Source organism: Mchenga conophoros, linkage group LG4 (assembly GCF_057382185.1).
Source record: "Mchenga conophoros isolate Kocher_MC1m ecotype Shallow Benthic linkage group LG4, M_conophoros_male_GT1.1, whole genome shotgun sequence".
NCBI classification, from domain to species: Eukaryota; Metazoa; Chordata; class Actinopteri; order Cichliformes; family Cichlidae; genus Mchenga; species Mchenga conophoros.
In genome coordinates, this window is record NC_140529.1 from 29,425,865 (window position 1) to 29,451,016 (window position 25,152).

Consider the following 25,152-nt stretch of genomic DNA (forward strand, 5'->3'; position numbering starts at 1 on the left):
ATCTGAAATTAAAACCTCCTAAGCTCATTCTTAAAAAGGCGTCTATATTTTACTTCTTATCTTTGCAAAGGGTGACGCTGCCGGTTTCTATTTTGTCCGTTTCAAAATGAACACAACTGTATGTTCATTTCTGATTGAATTTTCTCTTTTCCTATGCTCCCACACCCCCTTCTGTCACTACAATATTATTATTTTAATTTCTTAACACACCCCTGCAATTATGTCAAAAGTGAATAGTGTAGGGATTCAGACAAAGAAGAAAGGACCAGCTTCCAGAGTTTATTATATTTATTAACGGAGCCCTGCCATTTTAAGAAGTTTTATTGACATTACTGTAGATGACAGGCTTCAGTGGCTCCGGAGTTGCCGGGTTTTAGCGATATTTCTCGGACAGAGCGAGAGCCAAGTTCTGGAGGAACTTGTCAACGGAGAGGTGGACTTCGGGAGTGAAGTCTGCGGGGAAGAACATGCCCATGCACAAGATGATGTTGTGAGAAAGGATCTGTGAGGCAAAAAACACATGCATATGTTAGGTCGAAAAGTCTATATTGCCTCTTGACTAATGGTAATCTCTGTCTACAACGTGATCATTGTTGCGTGGATGTTACTGGGTGAGCTCACCCTGAAGTTGGCAGGGTCCACTCTGAGCTTGAAAGCGTGGAGCTCGCTGAGGGCAGACAGACCTCCAGTAAGGTCGTCAATCTTTGACACAGCGTCTCCAATGGCCGCCATGATGGTGGCACCATGCTTTTTCACCTGCGCAGAGCTTGGACTCAGATCGGACCAGTGAGCAAAGTAGGTCTTGGTCTGGGGATAAGCAGTCAGCATCCTGTAAAATATATATTCAAATGATGGAAATATGAATAAGTACTTACTAATTAATTAAAACTATGAATGAATAAAGAATGAAAAGAAAGGGGCTCAATACAACCTCCCCAGTGCCTCTCCTCCAATCTCAGCTGTCTTCGGGGCCACTTTGGCCCAGAAGTTCCTCACCACGGCCTTGTCCTTTCCAGAGAGACTCATGTCTGCGTTTTCTTCAGTTGTCTTCTGAACTGAAAGTGTTGACTATTTGTCACTATCATTTTTATATAACACCAAAATGGACCACACCCAGTATCACATTTAAACCACACCTCTGCGATAAAGAAAAAAATCCAGCACTTTCCGAGGTATTTCTTGAGATAAAAGTTAACGCCCCTCCTTGTTTTTAAGATATGACTTATTTTGTTGGGGAAGAAACTAATATATTTATCCCTTAAAGAAATTATTAAATAGCAAGAGGTTGTTGAAAAAGCAATGTGATATTTTATAAAATAATGTCCGAAGTGTAAAATATGAAACAAGTGGCAAATAATCTCTCGCTGCCAAACGCTCGTTTGGTCTCAAGAGAGAATTAGAGAATTAGATGACAACATAAGCACTCACAGAATGACACCACATAATCAAAAATTAAGATATTTTTTTTACCAAAATCTTGGTAAGTAATCATATCCGAGGCATGATGTGAGATATACCGTAAAAGGATGACTGGTTGTTGCGCTTCATGTGCGACTGCACAGCACCTTTATCCTTTGTATCCTATTTATTAGAGGTTGGAGAATTGTTCTCAAATAAAATAGGCTACATTTCTTTACTAGAGATGTGTGTTGCATATATATATATACATCAGAAACGGGTATTTACCCTACTTTCAGGCCAGCTTGTTGGGATCTGATCACTTACGAAAGATCAGAAATCACTTTCGAGGTTTAAATGTTTTTTACTGTACGTATAGGTTAAAAACAGTCTATAAAGACCTGTAGTCTATAATTCTTATACTTATTTCTACATTTGTTACATAAAAATATGTGTTTGTGTTTTTTCCTTATAATCTGGTAAAGATTATCTTACTCATGGGCAACAACCCAAAAGCCTGACGGCTATAGTCCAATCAGATGCTTCCAGGACGAAGAGGTGTGGCACTATGTAATTAATAAAAAGCTCCCGAAGATCGGCGTTTGCGAAAAGGTTTCTGATCACAAGCTACGTGAAAACCTTTACGCTGTCAAAATGGTCGAGTGGACAGATGCTGAGCGCAAGGCCATCATAGGCCTTTGGGGGAAAATCGATGTGGGGGAAATCGGTCCCCAGGCCCTCAGCAGGTAACCTGCAGCTCATTGCAATTTAGAAACACATTTATGTATTGAGTGACTTTCTCTTCCTATAATCTTAAAACCGAACTGAAACCAATGCATCTACACGTATGTTTGTCTTTTTAGATTAAAATGCATTTTTTTTTTAATTATATGCATTAAAATTGTCATTTTTTCTGTCTCTTGTCTTATTCCAGGCTTCTGATTGTGTACCCCTGGGGTAAGAGATACTTCAAAGAATTTGGAGACCTGTCCACCAACGCTGCCATTATGGGAAACCCCAAAGTGGCACAGCACGGGAAGACCGTGATGGGTGGTCTGGAAAATGCTGTGAAGAACTTGGACAACATCACTCAGACCTACGCCAAACTGAGCACTATGCACTCTGAGAAGCTCCACGTGGATCCCGATAACTTCAGGGTATGTCCCCACCAGTACCAAGAAACATTTATCACTATTAGATCAGGAGTAATTCTTTAATTATTTTGTCCAACTCTCTCACTTTAGGTGCTCGCTGAATGCATCAGCCTGTGTGTGGCCGCTAAGTTTGGTCCCAGCGTCTTCACCGCTGAGGTCCAGGAAGCCTGGCAGAAGTTTTTGTCCGTGGTCGTTTCTGCCCTGGGTAGACAGTACCGCTAAATCTCTGGAGTGCCAGTTCATCAAAGATGTGCAACAGTCATAAAAGTGATTTTAAAATCATATCTCTTTAACTCTGTTGTCATATGCACTAATAAAAACAAAATAAAATAAAAAACTCAACTCAAACTCATTCTCTGTGCGATCATTTCAGGTGTTCCTATACCCGATAATTCAACACTAAGAATCCTTTTGTGTCAGTTTAATTTTGTCTTCAAAAACAACATTAATGACTTTTTTAATTAAGAAATATGCCCCGACTCATTCATTATTTACATTTCTTTGTCCTCATTACAACGTTTTTTTTAAAAAGATATTTAATATTATATAACGGATTGCCATCTCCTCTGATTCTCAACCAGCATTCATTCTACTATATCGATTGCGACTATGGATATAGTAGTGTTGATTTTTTTTATTTTTGTTTTTTTATTTTATTTTAGAATCTTTGGGTACCACTGAGTTTTCTGAAGTGTCAGTTCACATTTACAAACAAAAAGGTGTGCAGCAGTCTTCCGGTTTCTGACATGTTCCCGCTTTGAAACTATAGAAAAATGAAATGCAATAAACTGGCTGCAACCTGTTGTGGCGTGATCACCTGGAAAAGTGCCGGGGTGGTGAGAATAAGGTGTGTGCCCTTGTGAGTCAGCAAATTGTATATTTGTTGCGAGTTATTTACAGTAATTTATTCCTTATCTTTGCCAGCGGAGAACGGTTATTCTGGCTTCTTCAAAAATGTACAGTTTGATATAAAAGGGAGTGGTTTTCTAAAATTAATGATAACAGTGTGTCACATATTGTGAGGGCGCGGTTGAAAGTTTTGGAACTGATACACACCGGGTGCCCGGGTCTTTTAGTACTTTATGACAGAAGATCTTACAAAAATCTTCATGCATATCTCCTCATTATTTTTGAACAAACAAAGTTACCACTGTTAAAATGTGCTTTATTTCTGCAGGCGTCAGCCGGGGATTATAGTGCAGCTCTAAATGCATGCAAGTGAATAAACAGAGTTCCTATACTCACGTGATATTCAAAATGGAGAATAAAGAGAGTGCAATCCATCCAGCCATCCATCCATCCATCATCTTCATCTGGATCTAAAGTCAAAGCTCCCACAGTCGCCCAAATGCGTCATCTAGTGGATAAAATTTGACATTGACGAGCTTGTTTTATAGAGCTAAGATAAACTAAAATTAGAGCGGATTACAATTACTGTGCAAAACAGGGGAAAGGGTTATTTGTGTTTTGTTCTCAGACATATTCCGATCCATACAGAGATTTAAAAAGAATCTCCCCCAGTTTAAATCTCAACTCAAAACCCATCTGTTCAAATCTGCATATTCACTGTGAACCCACTGTTTGTTAATTTTAGCTTGTGCTTTTGTTTTATTGTTCTTTTTTTCCATTTTTTTCCTCCATTTTTCCATTATGTGTTTTATCTAATTGTAAAGTGTCCTTGGGTGCATGTCTTGAAAGGCGCTTTATAAAAAAAAAAAAATGTTATTATTATTATTATTATTATTATTATTATTATTATTATTATTATTAAAAGAAAAGAAAAGAAAAGAAAAGAAAAGAAAAGAAAAGAAAAGAAAAATGGACAAGAAATGAAAATAGGTTTTAGAAACAATTTAGTTCCTGGATATCTCGTTTGGACTTTTACCATTTCATCGTCATCCTTTTCCTACTGGTCCACAGTCACCAGATCCCAATCCAACAGAGTAGCTTTGGGATGCAGTGGAAAGAGAGATTCACAACATAGATCACACACCTACTGTGTGATGTTGTCATGCAAATGCAAAAATCTTTGAGGAACGTTTCCAGCACCTTGTTGAATTTATGCCATGAAGAATTAATGCAGTTATGAAGGTAAAAGGAAGTCCAACTTAGTACTAGCAAGATGTACCTAATGAAGTGGCCAATGAGTGTTTATTGCAGTGCATATATTCAATTCATGTACATATGCATGGCAACATCTGTTTATTGCAACTATATCATGTCTCCCTGTCCTTAAATAATATTTGTTGACATCTACAAATATACTTTTTAGGAATCCCATGAAAATCGAGCGACCTGGTGTGGCACTTTATGAGGTACTTTTTTATTAAAAAATAAAAAAAAGTATAATAGAATTTTTATTAAAATTAGCACATCTCACAAAAATGGTACAGAAGAGAAAGTTATGGCAATAGAAAACGAACTCATGAGTGTATAATTAAATAAGAATAAACAAATAAATACATGAATTATATCATTAAATAAAACAACTTTGACTTATTAGAGGAGTGATTGTCTTTCACAGTTGTTTGTGTATCTACAGAATACACAAACAGTTGTTTATGTGTATCTATTATTATATTATAATTTTCAAATTAAGATAAACAACAATTTCCAATCACCTTGAAGCATTAGTAACATGTCCCACATTGTCCCACACAAACGCTCTCTCTGAGCTATATTTGGTTTCTTGGGCTCTCGTTGTCCTGCATATGCATCCTCTAAATTATGTATTCCTGACAACTTTTTTTTCAAAAGATTCTCAAAGTGATTTTTCTGACTCAGAGAGTAATTTCTTGCTTTTCATGCTGATGAGATCTGCGGTAGTTAATTAGGAGTTCATTTAGGTTATTTGTAATGTGTTGACACAGCACTGGTTCATGTCTTAGATTGGGTCTTCATAGCTCAACGTTAAGTTAGTCTGAAGGACTAAAAATAAGTGAAAAGTCAGTCAACGTGCAAAGGAAAACTTCAAATTACCCTCATAAAGCCTGGGCATCTATTGCTCAAGACTAATTCAAAAATATTAATAACAACAATTCAAGAAAGTCTCGCTCCTTGGAAGAAAAATCTATAGAAATCACGGTGAGTGACGCAGTAGATTATGTTATGTAGTAGCGGAAGAATATGATATCTGCCCTCCTTGTTTCAGCCGAACAGTTTTCACAGTGACACAAAACAATCCCAACAGTGGCGGATGGATGTGCGGTAGGGTATAATATCAAGGCTTTATAGTTAACTTTAGTCAGGCTATAATTTGTCTCTGGTCGGTGTCTTTGTATGGCAAACACCAGTGTTAAGCTTGAAGTGAAGCAAGATTACGCTCCCTGTCTGTTTGAAGCTAACTGAGGAGTTAGCTAGAATGCTAACATGATGCTCAACCCGTCAGACGGTCTACCAGATGACCGAAAGTCCTTGTACCCTCAGTCCCAAAGTAGTGCATACAAATGCGGCGACAAAACCAGCCCTATTAGCGTCATACTGGTTAGCTCTGGAAGCCGAGGGAACAAACTCCTTTTCCGATATCCCTACCAAAAGGTCGCTGAGTGTCCGTCATCTCTCTCAGGTAGGGGTAGCATTAGCATGAAGCAGAAACATAAACATTTACGCACACACAGATGTCGCTTCCACGTAATTACATATTTACAGGAGATAATAAAGCAGCAGTGTAATCCAGGGCAGACCAACAGCCCCTTTTGTTGTGATTGTCGACTTTGGAACTGCGAATTGTCTTTTTTTTTTTTTTTTTTTTTTTTTGAGGATCGGGTCTGCTTGTTCTTCCTTCTTGAAGTTTCCCTCTTGGCCTCTCAGATTGTTGTTGGTGGATGTGCCACATAAATTTGATGTACTTTTGTTCATTCACAAGTTCCTCTTGTTGCTGGTGTTGCACCAAAAAGTCATTGCAGTTGTTTCTGTGTGTCTTTTATGCCTAATAACCTTTCTTATAATTGGAAATAGGCTGCAGTCAAAAAGATTTCCGAACAGGATTTTATATAAAATAAAGCATTTACTTGATTTGCCAGTATCTGTATGTCTCAGCGTTATTGCACCTACTGTGTTCTAGATCAGGACTGGCCCAGGTTTCTCTTAAAAATGCATTTTAATGACACTTTTTACCTGGATAATTCAGAGATATATAAAAGTTCTACCTTGTGATAGGACTGTTCTTTCTCGCTCAGAATGACGTCATATCATTCATGAGCGATATCTTTGAGACTGTAGGCCGTGAAGTTATTTACAGCAGTTTAAATACCAGCAATTGTGTTTTTGGCAAATACTGGCACAGTACTGATGCTGAGAGGCTTTTACTAGGAACAGGGACACGAACTAGGACAGTAAAAGCATGTGTCTCTCTAACACAATTTTATGATTAGTGAGTTGAAGTCAGATTCACAGTGGTTCTTATTTTTGTTATGAGTCTAATATGTATTTTTCATAATGACTAACTCTCACTGATATCTGTCCACAAGCAAAACAGCGGAATCCATATGTGCTGAACACATCTGGGGATGAGCTTGATGACCAGGATGGTGATTCAAGGTATTTCTACAATCTTCATTTTTTTTATGTATTATTCAACTTACTGTTTCATTCTGAGATCCAAATGAGCTTATTAAGCTCATTATGTTTTCCTCCATCATGCTTGTAATCTTTTTTCCCCCATCTAGACACACTTTTTGTTTTTCAGCAATATTATAGATGCTGACACACATTTTAAATCAGTGGTTCTCAAACTGTGGGAGAGTGGGGATTACCAGGAAAAACTATTAGGTTAAGCTATTAGGTTATTGAAAACGTTGAGCTGTTGAGAACCACTGATTTTAATTAATTGTGTGGATGACCTTTAATAAACTTTATTAAACTGATAAAATAATTGAGTAAAACAGTTCAGTATATGATATATTTTTTAAAAAAAAACAAAAACGTTCACCTCACTTTGTACCTAATATTTGTCACAGCCCGAGGTGCTGTTTGGATAGACTCACTTTTCCCAGCTGCTAAGAGATACACTCACTGGCCACTTTATTAGGTACACCTTACTAGTAATGGATTGGTCCCATTTTCCATCTGTTTAAAGGTTTGATGTGATGTGCTTTTAACGACGCTCTTCTGCATGCCTTGAGTCTAAGCTCAAAATAGTTTGTCCATTCTCCTTTGTCTTCTGGCACCAACAAAACATTTTCACCCAGAAAAGCACCACTTACTTAACATTTTCTCGGTTTTAGACCATTCTGTGTAAATGCTAGAGTTGGTTATGCAATTTGACTTGACTCTGTGCATGCCTAAATGCAGTGAGTTGCTGCCATGTGATTGGCTGAGTAGATATTTGCATTAACAAGCAGTTGAGCAAGTGTATGTAGTATAGTGGGCAGTGAGTGTATGTAACCCCCTAATGTGCATCTTAAGATAGGGCTGTTCGATATAACGATATATATCGGATGACGATATAAAAACGTCTATCGTTTCATTTTACGCTATCGTTTGTTTCATGGTGTCGCAAAATAAACTGTTTACGGCAATATTTTTTCATCGTTTTGATGGTTACTGTAGTGGCTATATAAATTTCTTAAAGTTCTCTCTTTCTCTTATATTTTATATAACCACACTACAACGGACAAGCGCCTGTTTTTATGCGTTGTGGTTAGCAACAACGACGGTAACAGCATCGTGTGTCCGCTTGTTTATGTTCCACATAAACCTTTCACAATAAAGCTCAAGATCCTGTTGAGACTTTTCAAAATAAACTGAATCACGTGAAAGAGCAGAGTATTTACGGATGAGAATTTAAAAAGAGCCGCCAGGTGCTAAAAAATAAACCTTAGACTCAAACGTTAGAACAGGCTTTTCCCCGAAGCACGCTGTGTGATAAATACTCACAAAGAAAACGGCGGCCTTTACAACTTATGTCTAAAAATGTATAGTTTCATGCATCGTTTAAAACACGCGACTCCAGGTACATGACACGCAGCTGGAAACACTTCCCGCAAGACGAGCTGCCCGAGATTCACAGAATTTACAGAAAATGTTACATTTTTGTGATTTATATCGTTATCAGGACGATATAATTCTTATATCGGGATATGAGATATTGGTCATATCGCACAGTCCTATCTTAAGATGAGTTTCTATTTTGTCTTTCATGCTAGTAGATTCCATCAAGGCAGTTACTGTGTAACCACACCAGCAGTCACGTTCTGAATTTAGCTGGGACTCTTCTTCATCTACTGAGTAAAACAAAAGAGTAAAACTGCTTTTCAGTGATGCCACATATGTGTCAATAGCTGTATAATGTTCATATAAGTCTGTAAAATAACCTATTCATAGAAGCTTTGTTTACGTCATTTTGTTATTATTAGCTTTATTAAAGCAAGCAGTGCCATTCAATTGCATAAGAGCAGCTTTCATTTGGTGTTCATGACGTGAAACATATCTTAGATATTGGGCAGGTAGTGTAGGAATTTTCCAGACTAATTTAGCAGAACAAAAATAAGAAAATTTTTGTTGAAAATCAGAATTATGATTTTTCTGATATATATTCTATTACTTCCCACCAGCAGCATTTAAAAATTTTTGAAGCACTACTAGAGCTGGGCGATATGAGATTTTTTCATATCACGATATGTTTTTTTCATTTCAGGCGATAACGATATCTATCACGATATAAGCCAAATAACTATATTTGTAAGATTTAAATGTGCCGTTGCTCACAAGTAAAATGTGAAATAATCAGCAGCTTGTTTTTAAATATTTATTTCCCATAATAAGTTCAACAGGGTAGATGTACTTAAGGAACATGAGACTTTTTCAGATAAATAAAGGCAAATATCGCAAACTACACAAAAGGCAGCCGCTAAAGCGTTTAAGTTTCAAAATAGAACAAACGAAACAGACTAAATTGTCAATTCCACTTAGAAATAAAGTATTAATTCTAAAAATAAATCTTAGTTTGTTTTACAGAAGAACAGACAAAACTGACTAACTTTTGTCAATATCAAGTAAACTGAGAACTAAAAGGAAATTCTCAATCTCTCCTTGTTGTATAGCTGAGCTTTTCAAACAGTTGTAACAGTTACTTTAGTCTGACAAAAGCCGAATGATGAATTAGCGCTTCCAGTCAGAGACTCAGGCTACGTCCACACGTACACGGGTATTTTTGAAAACGGAGATTTTCCGTTTTCGTTTTAAAAAATAATCCCGTCCACACATAAAGGGAGAAATGAAAGAAAACGCTGCTATGAACATGCCAAAGCAGCAGGTGGCGCTAGATTCCTAACCGTGCAGAAATGTTGGCCAATCAGAAGTCTAGAAGCCTCGGTGGGAAAAAGTAAACAAAGCTGGGGCATAGAAGCAGAACAGAGTCGTATGTGTGGAGGGACAGTAACTGTGTGTATATGTAAGCATTTAAACACTGCAGAGAGTAGAATTAACAGTATTGTAGAAATTCATTTCACCGAAACAATAACGTGGCGCACAGTGTGACGCATGCACCAGTTTATTGTATTTCCAGACTTGCTTTCGGCACAATTTACAGTGCGCGCTACTCTGTTTTTTGTCAGACTTGAAATAGCCGAAATACCTTCACACTACGGAACTTCTATGGCTCTTCCGTTCGACAATCTCTCCGGCATTGGAACCATCATCTGTTTTCTCTTCGGTCACGCTCGGTTGATTTTTCTAGTCGGCACACTCATTTCCTCCATTATGCGCTGGCTCCATTACCCGCTGGCTGCTTCCCAAACAAACACACGTGCGGCTTGGCACTTGTGCTGTACGTAACAAGTCACGCGACGTGACGCTGCGGCTGTGATTGGTTCGGCTCTGCGCTACTGAATTTGGATCGGCTGACCTTTTTTTTTTTTTTTTTTTTTTTTTTTTTTTAAGAGGACAAGAGCGGCGAGGTCTATCGCGATAGCTTAATTTCTCTATCGAGTAAAAGTTATATCGCGATACATGTCGTTATCGTTCTATCGCCCAGCTCTAAGCACTACATTAACTGTATTAACCATAAAGATAATTCAGACTTATTTTATTGTACTGTCATATTTTATTACAAACTTAGTTACCTTGAAAACCTTTGAGGCGGGTATAGAAGCTCACTAACCAGCACTGCTGGTATTAGAACTTTAGCACACCAGTGTTTTCACATCACACTATCACATGTTTGTTCGGCTTGTTTTGATGTCCATTTTTATGCATTTAGCCCAACTGTGTGTTGCATTTTCCCTTTTGTTTGTTTTTTTTTTCTTCTTTTTTGTGGCCCAATCCCCATTTCAGAGAGCAATCTCCACTAACTGACGAACAGTTGGTAGCAGGGTAAGACGAAATCATTCTAAACCACCTTTCCTTCGCTTAGATCACCCCTGTCTTTTTATCCCCTTCTTTCCTATTTTGTGTCTTATATGGATCTCCAACCCTGATCTAAGTACACAATCCTTTTAAAATGTCGTACAAGAATGAATCAGTGCTTTGGTTTCTACAAAATATGAGTTTAAGGCTATCATTGAAGCTTTAGTCTGTATTGTTTATATTACCTTTAGCATGTAGAGTAAACTTTAAAGAACACAGTTCAAATTGTGGTGGTGGAGTAAGTCTGTGGTGTGTTTAATTTTTTTTTTTATTTCCGAGAGTTAACACCTTAATTTGTGTCCTTTTGATCACAGCATGAGTTACTTAAGTCAAACCAGCATGAGTCTTTCACACTCTTCATTCATACAGCGATTGCACCTTTTCCGCAAAGAGGCCTTTTTCCTCTTTTCGCCTCTCTAGTAGGCAAACAAGTTTTGTTTTCCATTTATACACTTGTTGAATTTAATTACAGGCAGATGCATCTGATTAATGTAACCTCTCCGATAGACAGGAATGTGAAAAGTATAAGCAAACTGAGCTAATTTAAACTTTCTCACTCATCTCAGTTGTGTCTGTGATGTCCGCGCTCTCCCCACACTGCACATTTTCTTATTGGGGTTTTTCCCTCTTTTAGGTTCTCTGACATCGTCCTCTCCACAATCCTGGCCACCAAATCTGATATGTGTGGAAAGAAGTTTGAACTGAAGATAGACAATGTTCGATTTGTGGGCCACCCCACCCTGCTTCAGCATCCTCCTATCATCCAGGTAGGATCATTTGTCGGCCGCTTTTGTCAGAGTCTTCGAATTTGGACAGTCTGTAATGTAATCGGCCTACAAATGTGGGCACAGAAGGATGGGTTCCTGAATTTGGACACAGCTACGATACCTGACACTGCTTCTTCTTCTTCGGGGTTTAGCGGCAGCTGGCATCCTTGTACATGTGGGTGGCTGTAACTCAGGTGGCAGAGCAGGTCAGCCGCTAATCAGAAGGTCGGTGGTTTGATCCCAGGCTGCCTCCTGGCTGCATGCCAAATATCCTTGGGCAAGATACTAACCCCATGTTTGCCTACTGGTGGTGGTCAGAGGGCCCAGTGGCGCCAGTGTCCGGCAGCCTCGCCTCTGTCAGTGCGCCCCAGGGCAGCTGTGGCTACAATGTAGCTTGCCATCGCCAGTGTGTGAATGTGAGTGTGAGTGGGTGAATGACTGAATGTACTGTGAAGCGCTTTGGGGTCCTTAGGGACTAGAAAAGCGCTATACAAATGCAGGCCATTTACCATTTTACATGCAGTGCTGCCACCTTCTGTTTCAGTCCATTATTACACTCTTAAATCCTACTACTTATTACTGCGTCTTTTGGGATCTTACAAAGCTTCAAACCACGCTTCTGCTATTAAATTAGTTGTCAACGATTTTGATAGTCGACATAATTGCGACTAGTCGACTAATCGTGGCAGCCCTAGTCTCTAAACATGTGGAGTGAGGCCTAAATGAAGGTCTGTAAGATAGAGTGAGAGTCTTGGCACAGTGTTCACTGATTTTAAAGAAATATAATAGGACTGACTAATCAGCTGTTGGGTCTCCAGCTCCTTTGTTTTGATTAATGACATCTGCTCACTTGTTCTGTCACATGTGGAGTGTTGCTCATTAATGTGGTCACGTGCTGCTGAAAGCTCCTACAATACAAATGCGTGCAACATGTATAAGCAAATATTTTGCTTCACTGTTGATAAACAATTCAATTCACGTGTTTTATTATTTATTTATGCAAACTCCTTTATTATGAAATCTGTGCCACATGTCTTTTGTAAGTACTGGTTTTAGCCACGATCTCGTGACACGTGAAGTGAATTCTTTAGCTCAGAGTTGAACTAATTTTATGACAAGAGCTGTTCCATCCGGTTGTTCAGTGATGACGCGACGAATCCTACTTCCGGGTCTAAAGTAGTCTGCGTTTAATATGGCTTTTGTGTTGTTAACATGTTTAATGTTATGTATTTTCTTCTATTTGATCTCTGAAAGCTCCTAAAACTGTCAGTGATCACTGTTGACCTCCCTCGGCTTTTATTACCGCTAATCATTTATTTAAGCTCAGTTTTTAAAACCTTAGGATGTAACTACAGCCCAGCCCATGCAGCAGTATGTGAATGACTAACCTCGTATTGTGGATGGATTAGAGCTGGGCGATATGAGATTTTTTCATATCACGATATGTTTTTTTCATTTCAGGCGATAACGATATCTATCACGATACAAGCCAAATAACTATATTTGTAAGATTTAAATGTGCCGTTGCTCACAAGTAAAATGTGAAATAATCAGCAGCTTGTTTTTAAATATTTATTTCCCATAATAAGTTCAACAGGGTAGATGTACTTAAGGAACATGAGACTTTTTCAGATAAATAAAGGCAAATATTGCAAACTACACAAAAGGCAGCCGCTAAAGCGTTTAAGTTTCAAAATAGAACAAACGAAACAGACTAAATTGTCAATTCCACTTAGAAATAAAGTATTAATTCTAAAAATAAATCTTAGTTTGTTTTACAGAAGAACAGACAAAACTGACTAACTTTTGTCAATATCAAGTAAACTGAGAACTAAAAGGAAATTCTCAATCTCTCCTTGTTGTATAGCTGAGCTTTTCAAACAGTTGTAACAGTTACTTTAGTCTGACAAAAGCCGAATGATGAATTAGCGCTTCCAGTCAGAGACTCAGGCTACGTCCACACGTACACGGGTATTTTTGAAAACGGAGATTTTCCGTTTTCGTTTTAAAAAATAATCCCGTCCACACATAAAGGGAGAAATGAAAGAAAACGCTGCTATGAACATGCCAAAGCAGCAGGTGGCGCTAGATTCCTAACCGTGCAGAAATGTTGGCCAATCAGAAGTCTAGAAGCCTCGGTGGGAAAAAGTAAACAAAGCTGGGGCATAGAAGCAGAACAGAGTCGTATGTGTGGAGGGACAGTAACTGTGTGTATATGTAAGCATTTAAACACTGCAGAGAGTAGAATTAACAGTATTGTAGAAATTCATTTCACCGAAACAATAACGTGGCGCACAGTGTGACGCATGCACCAGTTTATTGTATTTCCAGACTTGCTTTCGGCACAATTTACAGTGCGCGCTACTCTGTTTTTTGTCAGACTTGAAATAGCCGAAATACCTTCACACTACGGAACTTCTATGGCTCTTCCGTTCGACAATCTCTCCGGCATTGGAACCATCATCTGTTTTCTCTTCGGTCACGCTCGGTTGATTTTTCTAGTCGGCACACTCATTTCCTCCATTATGCGCTGGCTCCATTACCCGCTGGCTGCTTCCCAAACAAACACACGTGCGGCTTGGCACTTGTGCTGTACGTAACAAGTCACGCGACGTGACGCTGCGGCTGTGATTGGTTCGGCTCTGCGCTACTGAATTTGGATCGGCTGACCTTTTTTTTTTTTTTTTTTTTTTTTTTTTTAAGAGGACAAGAGCGGCGAGGTCTATCGCGATAGCTTAATTTCTCTATCGAGTAAAAGTTATATCGCGATACATGTCGTTATCGTTCTATCGCCCAGCTCTAGGATGGATTATCTCAGTTGTTCTCCTGGCTGAAGTTTGGTCCTTTTACAGCATCCTGCCATGCAATTACATTTGTTCCTGACCACCGAGAACACTCACGTTAACTTTTATCGAGTGGAAAAAAAAGTTAGCTTGTTTATATTATGCTAACATAGCTGTGTCGCTAGCGGTCACGTAGCACATCATTATATACCAGCTAGCGAAACTTCAGTAACCCTACAAACGTCACTGCTGTTTAGTTTTCTGTCTTCATTTATGCTGGAAGTGATAGCAGAGCTGTACGCTTTAATTTGTTTCCAAAACCCCGCAGTCAGGACATGCTATATTGTATTTAGATAGATAGCGAGCTAACTCCCTGCTAACTTCTAACTCCGTTAAATGTCATAAATTCCGTTTTCATGGATGCCTGGATGTTAAACTCAATTGTTACACCTGGTAGAGCAGAACGCTGATCATTTTATTAAAGATGAAAGACTTTAGACAGTTTTTCAACTCTCAGTAATGCCACAGTGATCGTTTGATATGTGGACCTGCAGCGGAGTTTAGGTCCAGACACGGCTAGTGACGTCAGACTGAACAATCGGATACAGAGGTTCCTCTCTCTGAAACGGGTCGCCAAGCAACACCAAACTGGTCAAAAACAGGGGTTCATTTAAGAAGCCACTAAAGCAGTACCTGCAGAGCTTAACTCAAACATGAATGGCAAATTATTGTTGTTGTAATGTTTTACGTCTTTGTTTGTTGATTTTTAGCGAAATGCTGCGCTGTTTTGAAATTTGTTGATGTATGTTGACTAATACATAAACAATAAACAATAGAAAGTGTCAACTATTATTATAATTATTATCATCATTATTATTATTATCATATTGTTGTGTATCGGTACTTAGCTTGAATAAAAGTGTTTTATATTCAATTGTGGCTTGTTTGAAATTTGGCTGAAGCTCCCTGCTGTCAGTCTTTTAGTCTAATGACTCACAGCATGTGTTGCTAAGATAATGGTGTATCACACAGGGTGGAGAAAATAGAGAAATATGAAAGTCACAAGGGTTGCACTTATTCTTTACAACAACACCTACTGTATCTGACTTAAAATTACCATGAAGCACTTCTGTTTACCTAAACTGAACATTTCAGTCCACAGTAAATTCATAAGATCATTGTACAAGGCTGGTGTGACATATCATGGAAGTTAGGCCTTAAGGTTAAGGTTCCATAGCATTTTGATTAGGTCTTAATTATTTAATTCATTTTACAAGTGAAAAGTGTGAGACCTCCTTTTATCAAATTAAATACTGTACTGCTCTTTTTGTTACAACATTTGATTTTGTTGCACTGGACATTGGAAAAGTTGTGGCAGGTTTTATTTGTCATAGTCTTCCAAAGAAAAAAATAAATCTAAAAAATGGCATCAGTTAGTAGTTTTGACTATAACAGCAAAATAACAAACTGTAAACTGACATTTTAATATAAAGGCTTGTCTAGATTTTGCATCTGGTGATAAGTTTGTCTTTTTTTCTTTGCAGGTTTCTAAAACAGATCCTTCACCCAAGAGAGAAATGCCAACAATGATCTTGTTTAATGTGGTATTTGCACTCAGGGTATGCACAAGATGTATTTTGATTTTAATTTTAAATGTTTAGGATTAGGATTCACCTTTATTGTCATTACACGTGTAAATACAGGGTTATGAAGTACAATTTGCATCTAATTAGAAGTGCAAGAGTAGTAAGTGCAATAAGAGCAATTATATACAGATAAGTGGAGAGCAAATATACAGATGTACTACGGGCAAATGTACAGATATACTGATATATGTCAGATATAGGTCGGTACCTGACCTGCGAGGCCAAATGTTTGTAACTGTAAAACTCTTGATATTGGAAACTTTAAACTTAATAATAATTTACATTTAGTTAGCTTGGGTGGGACACATAGATTTTGTGGGGGGGTTTTTATCTGTGAATGGGAGTGGTATGGGTAGCTGATAATATTCCAGTATACTTTATCAGTGAGAGCATGGTAACTTAGAGGGAGGAAGGGGGGCTTAATCACGTTGACCAGTGCGCCCCTCCCCATGCTGAGTCATGGTTCCCAGTAAGAGCAAGCAAAAAGTACTTAGTCATGTTTTTAATATCTTCCTGGCAACTGTGGAAATTCTGTACAAAAACACAGCAGGCCCACATGGCAGTATGTAAACCAAACACTGCTACATTTTGTTTTCATGTATTTTGTATGTTTATTATTTATGTTTATAATTAACATTATTTGATATTCTTATTTCTCTAATAAAACCATATCAACTTGCATTGAATAGGGATGCACCAATTGTGAACTTCTGAGAAGATGATGATGGTTGAAGTTGATGGTGAAAATAACAATTTGCCCACTTGCCAGTGCTAATATCCATCCATCCATCTTCTTCCGCTTTATCCGGGGCCGGGTCGCAGGGGCAGCAGCCTAAGCAGAGAAGCCCAGACCTCCCTCTCCCCTAGCTTATCCGGGGGAACACCAAGGCGTTCCCAGGCCAGCCGAGAGATATAATCTCTCCAGCGTGTCCTGGGTCTGCCCCGGGACATGCCTGGAACACCTCACACAGGAGGCGCCCAGGAGGCATCATTGTCAGATGCCCAAACCACCTCACTGGCTCCTTTCGATGTGGAAGAGCAGCGGCTCTCCTCTGAGCCCTTCCCGGATGGCTGAACTTCTCACCCTATCTCTAAGAGAGAGGCCAGCCACCCTTCGGAGGAAGCTCATTTCCGCCGCTTGTATCCGCGATCTCGTTCTTTCGGTCACTGCCCACAGTGCGTGGCCATAGCTGAGGGTAGGGACGTAGATCGACCAGTAAATTGAGAGCTTCGCTTTTACACTCAGCTTTCCGGAGACTTCACCACGACGGACCAGTGCAGCGTCCGCAGCACCAATCCATCTGTCGAGTTCCGGCTCCCTTCTCCCATCACTCGCGAACAAGACCCCGAGATACTTGAACTCATCCCCGACCCAAGTGGGCAGTGCTAATAGAGATATTTTATTTGATTATTTTATTTCTGTAGTTATTTATCCACTTCTGCTTTGTTGGTAAAAAGACATTTCCATTATAAACAGTTTCTGAGTTTTTCAACTATTTAAAAGGCTCCACATATACATAGGTATTTTTGGCCTTTGTTTACACGTAAACAGCATTTTAGTTCACTGGACATGGAGCCTTTGAAAAAACCCCATATTTAAATGGAGAAGATTGATTTGTTTTGCATCATCAAAGGTGTGTGCCTTTATCTCATTTTTGACATCAGTGTCAAAAACACTGTTGTTGTTTGTAGACTTCTAATTGGTCAACATATCTATAAAGTTAGAGTTTTATTACTTTTGCTTTGGCAAAAGCACTTGACTCTGCTTTTTACATTTTCACCTGTCTACATGTGAAGCCTGAAACACCTTTTAACATCTGAAGTAGGGGAACAGTTACTGTAACAAAACACATAAGTTATAAACACTGACAATTGTAAATATCAAGTTATTTACCAGTACGTCAACAAGAGTCATATAGTCTGTAACAATGTTTGGCTAATACGCATTGATGCTACTGATCCATGCTCAGGAGGTGGAGGTACTAATTAGAAGGTTAGTGCTCCAGGCTGCATGCCAAAGTATCCTTGTGAAAGTTTTATCACGCACTTTGAGCACTCACGTAGAGTAGAAAAGCACTATGTAAGAACCAGTCACCAGTCCATTTACCTTAAAGTAAGATCTACTTTATATCCAATATGTTGGGAAATTCTTGTGTCAAAGCAGCAAAAAAAACATTAAACACAACTTATATACATGTAAAATATTACTATACGAATTAAAACACTGTATAACAAAACAGTATCGTAGTGTGAAAACTGTACAAAAGAAATTAAAAAAAAAATCAGAATGTAAAATAAAATATAGGAGCTCAAGAAGTAAAAGTTTATTACAATAAAAGTAAAATTTTAAATAAAATACAATAAAAAAAAAAGCTGCATAAAATTCCTCAATAAAGTAAAAATAGCTCAGTAAAACAAAAAAAAAATTGTGTTATATACATTTCTCCATCTTTGTTTTCATACCTAAGGTGGACTGATTATAAGAAACAATAATTCCATGTACAACAACCTCACATCTGCTCAAGTTTAATCAAAATGCAATTCGTAATTCTTAACATTATAAGATGTAGAAATTATTGCAGAGCCTTTGTATTGAATTGCGTAAATATGACAAGAAATAAACATCAAAGATGTGCTCAAAAACAACATTTATACTGAGCGTGTTAAGTCATATTCATTCATCTTTCAGCGGGTGCCATGCTAAGATCATTAACTGACGTTAGGTGTAAAATAAACGGGATGTTTAATAGTTAACAACTGACAGCCTGGACATGAATGTGAACTGATCCATGTTGTATGCAGCGCTTTGAGTACTCCGGGAGAGTAGAAAAGCACTATATAAGAATCAGTCCATTTACCATCCACACAAAAAAGCACTGGTGTTATAATCAAAGTGTAACAGATACATTTTTCTTTCTTTGCATAATTATGACATTTAAAAAGTGGCTGATTTTCATCTCTGGCCTGCAGGCAAATGCTGACCCATCCGTCATCAGCTGCATGCACAACCTGTCACGCCGCATTGCCATTGCTCTGCAGCACGAGGAGCGCCGCTGCCAGTATCTGACCCGCGAGGCCAAACTCATGCTGGCCGTCCAGGAGGAAATTACCACGACTGAAAGTGAGATACAAGCTCAGACTACACATCAAATTTGCAGCTTGGTCTTAGTCAGACTTACATCTTTGTTAACATAGAATATTGGTATTTTGCTTCTGGTATCAGCAGATGGAAGCCCCCAGTCCCCATTTAGACAAATTCTTCCAAAGTGTAAGCTAGCAAGAGACCTCAAGGAGGCGTATGACAGGTGTGTGACCACATGCATTTTACATTCATTTGTTTGGATTTGCTGTCTAAATTTGTGTAATATATGATTCTGCAATTGCTGATTGTGATGATGGTGCTTTTTCAGCCTTTGTACAACCGGTGTGGTGCGACTTCACATCAACGACTGGCTGGAGGTGAGCTTCTGTTTGCCGCACAAGATCCACAGGATTGGTGACACCTACATCCCCCCAGAGGCATTAGAGCGCAGCCTTAAGGCCATAAGGTATATTACAGATTTGTTTTTCTTTTTATGTGACGTTTTCTTACATCTCACAACATCTTATTTGATTAGCTGTAACTAGAAGTATCTTGTTTACAGTTAAAGACACGGGAAGGGTGGGGAAGGGGGATTAGCTGTTCTAGATGAAATAAAATCAGCAGATGTGGGCTGTGTTGCTACAAATGGCCAACTAAAAACACCTATAGACCTCATTTGTCAAAACATAAACACATGGGTGTAATAGCTTTTTTATGTCATATTTAAAATGATATTATTTATATTACACATTCATAACTTACTCTGTGGTTTCTGTGGATTCCTTCTGTTTTTTCACACATTGCATCTTTTCATGACAAAATAAGTTCATCCAGTTGCATTTGTGATATAATCAATTGTGTTCATAATGTCTAATAATCATAATAATATGAATAAATTGTTAAGGCCAGAAAACAATCATTTTGTGACAGCCAGCTTGGAATATTAAAGTACAAACTAATTTGCTAAAAATGGACTTATCACAACTTATAACTTCAGCAATCATTCAAATGCACACAGTTGTACTACGTTGGCTAGTCAGCTTAGGTCTATACATAACCATCAAATAACACAGCTTTGTCAAAATCCCTCTTTGATCCACAGGTCACCTTACCCTTCACCCCTTTAGTCAGAATAGTCTAATTTCCCCTCAGTTTATGTCAAAGAAGTTTTGTGCCTTAATTAGCTGGATTGTATTTGGTAAGCAAATGTATGTGTTTAATATATAAAGCACTCAAACGATGCAGAATTTAGTGTGGTCTTTAGTGCCGCCTACTGGCATTTCAATGTAATAGCTGTAATTTTGATCAGCGCTCTCATTAGTTGCTGCTGCCCTGTGCAGGTACTTGGTTGGACCCCTTTTATCCTTCAGAATTCTTCACGGCATAGTTTTAACAAGGTGCTGGAAACATTCTTCTGAGATTTGGGGCCATGTTGACATACCGTAATTGTCGGGCTATAAGCCGCTACTTTTTCCACAAGCTTTGAACCCTGCGGCTTTTAGTCAGGTGCGGCTTTTCTATGGATCGTCCCTGATTTTTGTCATATCGTAAGACGATTTGTTTTTTTTGTTCCGCTGTTGTACGGCACTACGTTGCCTGGTGGAAGGGCATGTGATCAGACACACAGTATCGGTGTTCAAGAGTGGTATGTTGGTCACATGTCCATCCGCCAGGCAACAGTGCCGTACAAGTAGCACGAAAAACAAACTTCAAAGTAGCGCTACGCGTTCAGCGGGAGTCGTGGATGGTGTGCGGCAATAAACTTGCGAAAAGCAAGTTATGCTCAACTCCACCGGTGGAATCTGACAGCGTGGAAAAGTGTGAAAACATCCATCCATCCACCTGAGCCTAAAAGGTAGTCTGAATCTATTTTTCTGGTGTGCTGTAGGTTATTGTTATGTACTACATTTGTTACTCGTTTATGAAGCACAGCACATGTTTCGTACTTGTAATTACCGCTACTTGTACATATACCTAAAAAGTTGTGCAAATATGTACCCATAACTTGTTTTTCAAAATATTAATAAAAGGGGTGTGTCTCCAAACAGCCATCTCTTTCCTGACAATTCGCTTTGTGCATATTCTCTTACATATGATAAGTCAACATTGAAACACCTGCGGCTTTTAGTCAGGTGCGGCTAATGTATGTACAAAACAGGATTTTCCCCTGATTTTAGCTTGTGCGGCTAATATTCAGGTGCGCTCTGTAGTCCGGGAAATACGGTAATAACATCACAAACAGGTTGCTGCAGATTTGTCAGTTTGTAAATGCAATTGGGATTTCTGTCAAATTTTAATGAGTCTGTGTAAGCCTGTGTAGCCTCAGTTTCCTGTTCATATTTGACATGAGTGGCAGTGGGGTGGTCTACTGCTGTAGCCCATCTATTCCTAGGTTCAATGTGTTGTACATTCAGAGATGCTCTTTTGCACACCTTGGTTTTGACAAGTTATTTAAGTTACTGTTGCTTTCCTATCTGACCTGCATCTAAAAGGCATTTTCACCTTTTTCTCTGTAAACCTGAAAGATGTCTGTGTGGGAAAATCCCAGTAGATCAGCAGCTTCTGGCATCAACAACCGTTCCACATTCAAAGTCACTCAAATCATCTTTTTTCCCCATTCTGATGCTCAGTTTGACTGTCTTGACTATGTCTGCATACCTGAACACAATGAGTTGCTGCCATATGACTGGCTGATTGGATATTTAGTTAACAAACAGTTTAATATGTATACCTTTGTCTTTGTATGTAAAATAAACTAAATGTGTGTTTCTTTCAAACAGAGTCTGCTTGTATGTGGATGTATGTTCATTTAGAATCCGTATTGTGTGTCTGATCCTGCAGACCCTATCATGCCCTGTTGCTTCTGGAAAATGAGAAAACACTCCTCAGCCAGCTTCCCCTGGACTGCTCCCCTGCATTGATCCGCCTGATTAAAACCTGCTCAGCAGTGAAAAACCTGCAGCAGCTGGCTCAGGATGCTGACCTGGCCTTACTTCAGGTACAGGACAGTCACACTACCTGGATCAGATTTCCAGTTTAAAATGTCAGATGTGATTCTCATGAATTTATCAGATGAAATTAGTTTTTATAAGTCTAAAAGATGCATTAGTTGTGTTTAATACACAAAGATCTATAAATCATTGTGCAGTATGCATCACTGATAGAATAGAGGAAAGTTAAAATGTGAAAAAGTGTACTGTACATACATATATACTTTTAAAAAAGTATAACCTTCAGAAGTTGTTTAGTCAGGTGGTCTTACTGTCATCTAGTGGCAGATATATGTAATGCAAATCTGAGAAAATCCCCATGTGTAGCTCTTATTTGCTTATTTTGCTTTTATTTGGCATCCTAGAGATTAATTGACAAATATTTTCTCATTTAGATCTTTCAGATTGCTGCTCATTTGGTTTATTGGGGCAAGGCAATTATCATCTACCCACTGTGTGAGAATAATGTCTACATGCTGTCTCCGCATGCCAACATCTGCCTGTGAGTATCTGATGTGATATAAGCCAGCTGGGAAGAGGAAATGAAGCACACTAATGCTAAGCACTCATCCATGGCATTTCCTCATATAGAGAGGCTTCCTGATCTGACTTGCAACACTGTTTGGAATTAAATTTAAAAGATGTTCTGTGATGGAATAAGCTCTGTGTTGTTCTCTTCTCCCTGAATAGATATTCACCATTGGCTGAGCAGTTTGCCCGGCAGTTTCCTGGTCATGATCTGCCCTCTATGTTAGCCAAGTTCTCACTGCCTGTCTCACTGGCTGAGTTTAGAAATCCCCTGGAAGCTCCCACACAGGAGGTGGGGGTTATTGCATGATGTGGAATACATGTGTGAAGCATTTCAAAAGAGAAATACTTTTATTAAACCTGTGAAAATGTCCCAGTTTCTTTTCTTTTTTTTAAATTTGCATGATTTCAGGCATGTTTAATGAAATAATCTGATGTATATCTATGTCCTGAAGACAGAAATATATATGAAAACTGAACACAAACATAAGTTATAATACTTATAATCCTTGAGGTGGGCCATCATTCTTCGTCTTGTTCTGGCAGTGTAGGTCCTGATGAATTATTAATGGCAAAGGGACATCGTCTCTAGTGTATGCATCCTCCATTTTTCATGAGAACAGGATCAGACTCTTTCTTGTGGATCTATTTTAAAACATATTTGACCTGGTTACGTGAGCATTTTCCAATTCCCTTATTTCAGTTTATCCTAATGCAGTTTGCTGCTCTGCTGGTTAACCAGGCCCAGTTAATCCAGATGGTGGTTTGGATGCTGCAGCGCCGCCTCCTGATCCAGCTGCACACTTATGTGTGCTTGTTGGTACCACCCAGTGAGGATGAGCCTGGGCTGAGGGATGAAGACCCTCCGCTGGCTGCCCGAGTAGGAGGTCGCAGTCTCAGTACCCCTAGTGCGCTCAGTTTTGGCTCACCGAGTATGTCCTCCCGCCTCTACTCTTCTGCTCTTACGGCTCTAACTCTGTACTATAAAATCTGACATTCTTCTTGTTTTGTGTAGCCAGCAGTGATGACATGACCCTAACCAGTCCCAGTATGGAAAACTCCAGTGCAGAGCTGCTAACTGGTGGAGACTCCCCGCTCAACAAGAGGATGACTGAGACACTGCTCGCCAGCCTGTCAGAGCACGAGAGGCAGTTTATTCTTAACATCCCTGCTGCACAAAATCCAGAGGATCTGCGGATGTTTGCGAGGTGATTAAATCTGCCTTTAACTGACAACAGGACCATAGTGTGCTTGTTTTATTAAGTGTCCTTAAGGTTGCCATTGTTCTGTTTTATGTTCAAACATGAGAGCGGTGTACATGGATGACATGAACTAACTGATTGCCTGCCTTTGCCTCATATCTTAGAAATGAAATGTTTATGTCTCTCAATAGATAAAAAAGTATTTGTTCAGTGGTTTGAATAAATCTACTTGCATAGTATTGTAAAATTTAATTGGGCAGCATAGGCTAAAGAGTTAGTTTACCAGCAGTTAGGTGGAGATCAAAAGTGTCTGGAGAGCTTCTCAGCATTCCAGTGCTGCCACCTTCACAGCAATGAAGGCTCCCATCAGAGGTGCAAAAGTCCTGTCTCATGGATGATTGACACTGTTGATCAGTCAGTGAAACTCTTTCTCTTGTTAACTGCTTCCAGGCTACTGCATTATTTCCGAGGACATCACCACCTGGAAGAGATTATGTACAATGAGAACATGAGGCGCTCGCAGCTAAAGACGCTGTTTGACAAGTTCCGCAGTGTCCTTGTGGTTACCAACCATGAAGATCCCATTATTTCAATCTTTCAGTCACCGATGGACTAGCTGTGCAGACAGTGTTTCAGCAACTGGAAAATGTGTCAGTTTAGGAGAAGTTAATGGCCTGCTGGGCTCACAGCTAAGTGGTCAAAGACGTTTCAAAACAAAATGCCTTGACTGCAAGATGTTTTTTCTGTATGAGCCAAATGTTTGTTTACAGTAATAAATTATTTTGTATATATCAGACATGCCTTAAGGTTTTTTTTGTGAATATTGGAAGTGTGTGCAGTGTTTAGTGGAGGCTTCACTTCATCTTCCCGTGCCCCAGATGTGTTAGATCATCTGTGCTGTCCTCAGAGGGGCACAGTGAGTAATGATCATTCCAGACCTTGAGCTACCTCTCCTTAGGAATACCTGATGTGGAAAGAAAAAAGGAAGAGTCTAAACATCAGACAGACTTTTCCTGCTCTGAGGGAAACAGATCAGGCCAAACATCTGTGAAATCACTGAGGTGGAAATTTCCCAAGTGTGAATGTTTATTAAAAATCACAGATGAAACCAAACGAAAGGCGTGTGTAAAGGCAAATTACAGAACCCCCCCCCCCATTTTTTTTAAACAGATGCTAACAAACCGAGTCTGTAGTTCTTCAGTCTACTTTCCAGTACAGCTTTGCATCACTACCATAAAGCTGCAGCTTATTACTAA

General features: G+C 39.0%; 3 protein-coding genes across 9 annotated transcripts; 2 read left to right on the plus strand and 1 right to left on the minus strand.

Annotated features, from left to right (window-relative positions):
- Window positions 1-270: 270 nt before the first annotated feature.
- Window positions 271-1,089, minus strand: LOC146576402 (hemoglobin subunit alpha-A-like). Its single transcript, XM_085271639.1, has 3 exons — window positions 932-1,089; window positions 622-829; window positions 271-502 (listed from the first exon to the last, which is right to left on the minus strand). Exons 1-3 carry the CDS (start codon window positions 1,024-1,026, stop codon window positions 374-376), a joined length of 432 nt encoding a protein of 143 aa, XP_085127765.1. The 5' UTR covers window positions 1,027-1,089; the 3' UTR covers window positions 271-373.
- Window positions 1,090-1,992: 903 nt separating this feature from the next.
- On the plus strand, window positions 1,993-2,900 carry LOC146576403 (hemoglobin subunit beta-A-like). The gene is made up of 3 exons (XM_085271625.1): window positions 1,993-2,144; window positions 2,333-2,555; window positions 2,643-2,900. The coding sequence occupies exons 1-3, from the start codon at window positions 2,053-2,055 to the stop codon at window positions 2,772-2,774; spliced, it is 447 nt and encodes a 148-aa protein (XP_085127751.1). The 5' UTR covers window positions 1,993-2,052; the 3' UTR covers window positions 2,775-2,900.
- Window positions 2,901-5,723: 2,823 nt separating this feature from the next.
- On the plus strand, window positions 5,724-24,690 carry nprl3 (NPR3-like, GATOR1 complex subunit). Of its 7 annotated transcripts, none has more exons than XM_085271644.1 (14): window positions 5,724-6,117; window positions 7,022-7,091; window positions 10,827-10,865; window positions 11,533-11,665; window positions 15,993-16,067; window positions 19,065-19,215; window positions 19,318-19,399; window positions 19,505-19,642; window positions 22,018-22,174; window positions 22,562-22,668; window positions 22,857-22,986; window positions 23,398-23,626; window positions 23,710-23,902; window positions 24,347-24,690. In XM_085271644.1, the coding sequence occupies exons 1-14, from the start codon at window positions 5,922-5,924 to the stop codon at window positions 24,510-24,512; spliced, it is 1,866 nt and encodes a 621-aa protein (XP_085127770.1). In that variant the 5' UTR covers window positions 5,724-5,921; the 3' UTR covers window positions 24,513-24,690. The 7 variants fall into 7 exon arrangements, with proteins under 7 accessions (XP_085127770.1, XP_085127772.1, XP_085127774.1 ...); XM_085271646.1 differs by having other exon boundaries at window positions 23,413-23,626; XM_085271648.1 differs by having other exon boundaries at window positions 23,437-23,626.
- The last annotated feature ends 462 nt before the right edge of the window (window positions 24,691-25,152 follow it).